Raw genomic sequence first — 5,450 nt, 5'->3', positions numbered from 1 at the left:
AGGATTTTAGTTTGTTGGGGTTTTTTTGTTTTTTGGTGGCGGTTGGGGTTTTGTTGTTTTGGTTTTTTTTTTAAACAACTAACCTGTATGTTTTGCATCTTACCTTGGGTATCCCCATCCTGTAATGGTGACCCATGAGGTGCCCTTCTGCCAATGCCTTCCTGTGACCAAGTGTCTTAGTCTTGTTTCCCTTGATAAGATTTTTTTTTTTTTTTTTAAACCCCTGTCAGCACTCTTTGTTCTTTAGGATATATTTTCAAGAAGCATTAGATGTTAGGACCTCATGTACAAACCAATTTGGTAGGTTGTCTAGGTATGGAGTGAGAGAGCCCCCTGGTTTATTGTCCCTTATGACTCCAAGTAGAAGTGGCTTGTAGGCCACGACAAGCTATCTACTTCCTGTCTGACCATTTCAAAATGGTCTCTGATTAGGAAGCACTTAAAGTGAACTACTATACTAAAAGCCAAACAATGTATATTAATGAATTAGTGCTGCACTTTTTTGTGCTGTGACTACTTCTAGAGCTCTACATGCTCTTTCGCTTTGGGGTTAGCTTTGTTTCAGTTGACCTGTTTGTCATTGTGTCATTGTGTCATCTATATCATACACCTAGGAAGCGGGCATTTCATATTCTCAACCAGATGTCTCAGGCCAGATGCCCAGCCCTCCTAAACTCCTCATAGGAGAAATGAGATTTCATTGGTATCCTCATCTTCATTTCCTATCTGAAATCATCTTTGATTCCATCTCTAACAGACACGTTTAGTGGCTTGTATTTCTCTGTTTTCTGTATCTTGTTATGGCTCGCTTGAAATTCATTCATCTGAATGTATCAAAAGGTATCCAGCCAAAATGAAAGCAGTATCTTATCTTTTAATAAAACTTGCAAGGTTGTAGATTGATGCTCTGCATGCACTTAAAGCAAAAACTTGTCCCTTGCTGGGTTGTCATGGAAAAGAGCGTAATTGTGGTCTCTAATGCTTCTGACCTGTCATCCAAACCTAATGCTGCTTTTGGCAGTTTCAGTCTTCTGTTCACCTAGAAATCCCCAGCCCATCTTCTGACGGCCTTGTACTGGAGTAATTGCCCATGAATCAGGTGATAGAGAAGCTGTTGTTCTTGAAGTGTTGCATCTAATTTTTCCTAATCTGCTACACACCTACCCCAGTTTGAAGTCTCTGATAAAGAATTCCCACATTAGGGAAGGAATAGTTGGAGGAGTAGTTGGAACCAGCCCCCTTTGTACCTCTCCCTTAATGCAGAGGAAAGGACCACGGATGAGTGTCCCTAATCTTGGCGGCTATCGGTGTTCTCAACTCAGTGGCAGGAGGCACCGTGTTCACAAGAATGAAATGACAGTCATACTTTAAGCAGTTACCAGGAATTGACTTCCTTTACAGAGTGTCACCTTTTGGGGAGCAAGTCTCAGAGCCAATCCTGAAAAAGATATAAATACATCAGTTCCTCTTCTTATCTGGAATCATTGCAGTTATGGAAAAGCTATTTCCTTGTTTGCAAGGCAGGATTACAGCATAGAATCTTAGATTTTTAGTTCAGTTGAAAGCTCATAAAAAAATTGCACTCACGCACAAATCCTTATCCCTAACTGTTGCCTTGTCTAGCTCTGACCTTTGTACAAGGACAACCTCTGTCTGCCTTGGATCACAGGTGCATTTGCCACAGGTTAACCTGAGGCAAGTCAGGCTCTTCTAGTTGGTGCAAATGCATGACATAATCTCTAGAAGCAGTCTAACCCTGCCCTGGCAGTGGAAACCCTCTCCTGGATATAGTTGGTTGAGCTTTCAGATGCCCACAGATCAATGCAGAGCCTCTCTCATTCAGGTGCGCATTGCAGTCATCTCAATCTAACAGGCAGCATACAGTTTGCCCTAGGTTTATACCCTAAGACTTGCCTCTAACTGAAGCTACGGACAAGTAGACAATGTTGTTTCTGAGGAAGTGTTTTCTGTAATACCCTGTGTATTTTATAATTTCTGTAATATACTGTTGGGGTGTGTTTTAGAAATGCAGCTTGTATATGCTGTTGCTACTGTTATCTGGGAAGTCCTTTACAGATTGTGATCTATGTACTTCTCAAAGTGGTGGCAGGAGAAAGCATATTGATACCCCATCACACCTGCTTTTGGCCTGTCACTGCAGTATGCCAGTTACCTTGCAATGCACATGACATCATTTAAATGCTGACTTGTTCTCTCACTCTCCTGAGTGAAATGTTGTGCCCTAAACCTTATTTTATTTTGTATTCAGCTCAGTAAAAATACTCAATTACTAAAAAAAAAAGGAAGTACTGTGCAGCATGAGATGCATATGTATGTCTGTGAATGAGCAGTTACGGTTTTCAAAATAATCTGCTACGCACACAGATTTTGTACCTGTACCTGTATCTGTTTTGGATGGGGATGTGTTTTTTGTCTATCAAAATAATTGTACTGGGACAACCACGAGTGTCATTAGAGTTGGTTACAACTGCAAAATATGCTCTGTACCTGAAACAACTTTTCTCCTTTTGTGAAATGGAGAAGCTGTTTCAGTGCAACTGGTTTCATGTATGGAGAATACTTCCTTAGCTATACTTGTATATTTAAAATGGTGAAGCTTGCATTGGTGTATAAGATCTGTTCCACAGTGGCAGCACAGATTTTAATTGAAGGAGTTGCGTGTTTTGAGTGAGCCAGCGGAGAATAAGAACACAAGGCTCTGACCTCTGCTATTTTAGGGCTTGATAATTTTGCACCAAACCAGTAATGTTCAATGTTTTGAGTCCTCTGATTTCCCTTCTGTGGTCTCGTGTTAATTTCACCATATGCCACAATTCTGTTGTAGAGAGGTCAAACGCAGTCTCCGCCACCTCCAAAGCCTCCGTCTCCTAGTTTTGAACTGGGATTGTCCAGCTTTCCTCCGTTACCTGGGGCTGCTGGCAATTTAAAGACCGAAGACCTGTTTGAAAACAGACTCTCCAGTGTGATAATAGGAACATCAAAAGAAAGAGTGAGTAGTCGTGAGTTTACTACTTTGCCACCAGAGGTGGATTGCATGCCTCTTGCTTCAGGTTCAGTTTTTATGCAATGACAACATGATTTAAGCAAAACTCCTGTGTGCTTTTACATAGGAAATGCCCATCAAATGTATACGTGAGTTCATGTGTAACTGGTGTATTCACCATTATTCTTGCTGTTCCCCTTGGCAGGGGTGTCCATTCTTGCTGGAGGGCAACTTCATAATTGTGGACTCTGTATGAATCAGCCTAACTCATTTTAATCGGCTGTTACTGATGTGGTTTCCTGGTTACATAAGATTTGTGTTTTTAATAGAACTGCGTGTATTGATTTGCTTTCTGGTTGAAAATCAGTTGTTTTTTTAAGCATGTATGAAACAGCTCCTAATAGGTAAAAGGTATTGGAAAGGTAAAAATGTACTGAAATGTGAAGAAAGAGCCTTGAAAATCTCTATCTGCTGGGCTTTTCAGTTGGAAAGAGTTTAGGTGTTGTTGCACCATTGTGATCCAAGAGCAGTTTTACATCACTGAAGAATGCAAAAATACGTCAGAATGACTTGGCAACCACTGCCTTCAAGCCATAGAGATGCAGTTCAAAACAGATGCAGGCTGCTCAGATTTCATCCTTAATTAGAACTTTGTTCCCTCTTCCCTCTGCGGGCCCCAATTTATCCTCCATCAAGAGTGATAAAACTTTACTTGTTGCAAGCTGGGCTGTGCAGCTCACCATTAGCCCCCCTGCTAAACTTGAATATGATTGTGTAAGCTTGTCAAAACTGTACCAACATTGTCGTGGTTGGTCCATAATAACACCCAATTTGGTGATGTAGTAGATAGTACTGTAATTCAAAACAATGTTGGCTGTAAAACTGGCCTGCTTGACTCCAGGCATAGTTGCATCCTGCAGTGCAAGGATTATCCCCTTGAGTTAGAAATGCTTATGTCGGGGACTCTCTGTATTGTCAGTATATCAAGGATGGGGGTGGGAAAGGAGCTGTGGCTGGAGAGGATGTAGTTACGGCCGTCTATTCCAGGGTTCCTAGTGAACCCTTGTTGTGTATTTGGTAGCTTGTAAGGACATCAGTGTAAGTTAAAGTAGCCTTAAGGTTTTTCTTGACAGTTGAGGTGGGAGCAGCCCTCCACAGTACAGTACCAGGCTCAGGGCAGTATAAAAGTGAGCTCTAAGCCACCTTTGTATGCACTGTCTCTTTATTTTTCCTAAGTGTGCTCTGGGTATTTTGACCTAAGCTGAGGATCTTGGCCCAGAGTATTATTAGAATATTTTACCCTTTAACTCCATTCTGTAAAGTGTTTTTTAGCTTCTGTGCTTGCTTGACAAATGACTTCTGTGATCTTAAGCTGTAATACCAAGCTTTAGTTGTTAGAGCCATGGCCCAGTTTTCCTAATCTGGCAGCTATGTTCCATGTTTTATATTGTAGCTGGATGCAAGAAGCCTACACTCTCCCCTGCAGGGGCAGCTTTTGTTCTGGATCTGGTGATCCTTTGACAATACAGTGTACTGCCACAGTGGTGGGAAGTGTCTTTAAATTCTGACTTCCTTTTTCTGATTTGGAATCACTGATGTCTGCAGGCCCTTTCTCTGAAAACAAGGGCTTTGCATGCTGTTCCCAACTGACACCCCAAGGATGCATTAATCAGCTCCCAAATAGGGGTGTTCTACCTTTTTTAGGATGTGGGCAAGGGGCCTTGAGTTGAAAGGGACCTGTTTGTAGATCGTGCTGGCTGTCATCTCAAGAACCCATTGCGTATTTCAAAGATTCACAGCACTCCCCTGAAGTAGGGAAGTATTATTGCACTTGTTACACAGATGGATGAACAGGTGCACAGAGGCTGACTTTATATAGATTGCAGAAGTCGGTAGAAAAAAGGCAAGAATAGAACCCAGACTTCCAGTTTTTTCTCATCAGAACACAATACTTCCTCTCTAAATATAGCTGGGAAGCTATGCAGATGTTAGTCATTCAGTCTTTGACCGTAAAATTTTAGGCCTGAGTCATACAAAGTGCTGCGCTCTCTAGCACAGGGCTAGCACAGCACTTAATGCGTGTACATTAGTTGAAACTACTCTCATACTTAACATGGGCACAAGTGCTTTACTAGTTTGGGGCCAGAGTGCTCTGCACACTGCATTTTCAAACCTTCAGGTCACTTGGTTGTGTGCATAGTCGTGTCTGCTCTGCTTCAATTCTAAGCTCCCAACTGCTTGCATGGCAAAGCTGCTCTTCAGTTTCAACAAAAATAAAATCCAAGATCTCAAAGTCTAAACACTGTGATGTGACCACTTGGGAGGTCAAGTAGGGAGCACACCTGGCACACAGCATTTATTCTGGAAGAAATGCTATTCTCCATTCGAACATTCCTTCTAAGAAAGTCGGAAGTAAGTTTACTGTGAATAAAGTAACTCCAATGCA

General features: G+C 41.8%; 1 protein-coding gene across 3 annotated transcripts in view; it reads left to right on the top strand.

Annotated features, from left to right (window-relative positions):
- Positions 1–5,450, top strand: part of LARP4B (La ribonucleoprotein domain family member 4B) — a 58,078-nt gene that overhangs the window by 46,564 nt on the left and 6,064 nt on the right. For all 3 annotated transcript variants that reach the window (XM_019530730.1, XM_019530721.1, XM_019530735.1), the window contains exon 13: positions 2,846–3,010. In XM_019530730.1, coding sequence (XP_019386275.1) covers positions 2,846–3,010 — 165 coding nt within the window. The remainder of the gene's footprint in view (positions 1–2,845; positions 3,011–5,450) is intronic.

The sequence above is a fragment of the Crocodylus porosus genome, unplaced genomic scaffold (genome assembly GCF_001723895.1).
Source record: "Crocodylus porosus isolate Cpor-Errol unplaced genomic scaffold, CroPor_comp1, whole genome shotgun sequence".
Lineage (NCBI taxonomy): Eukaryota > Metazoa > Chordata > Crocodylia > Crocodylidae > Crocodylus > Crocodylus porosus.
The sequence above is the reverse complement of the archived record's forward strand: the minus strand, read 5'-3'. Positions and strand labels throughout refer to the sequence as shown.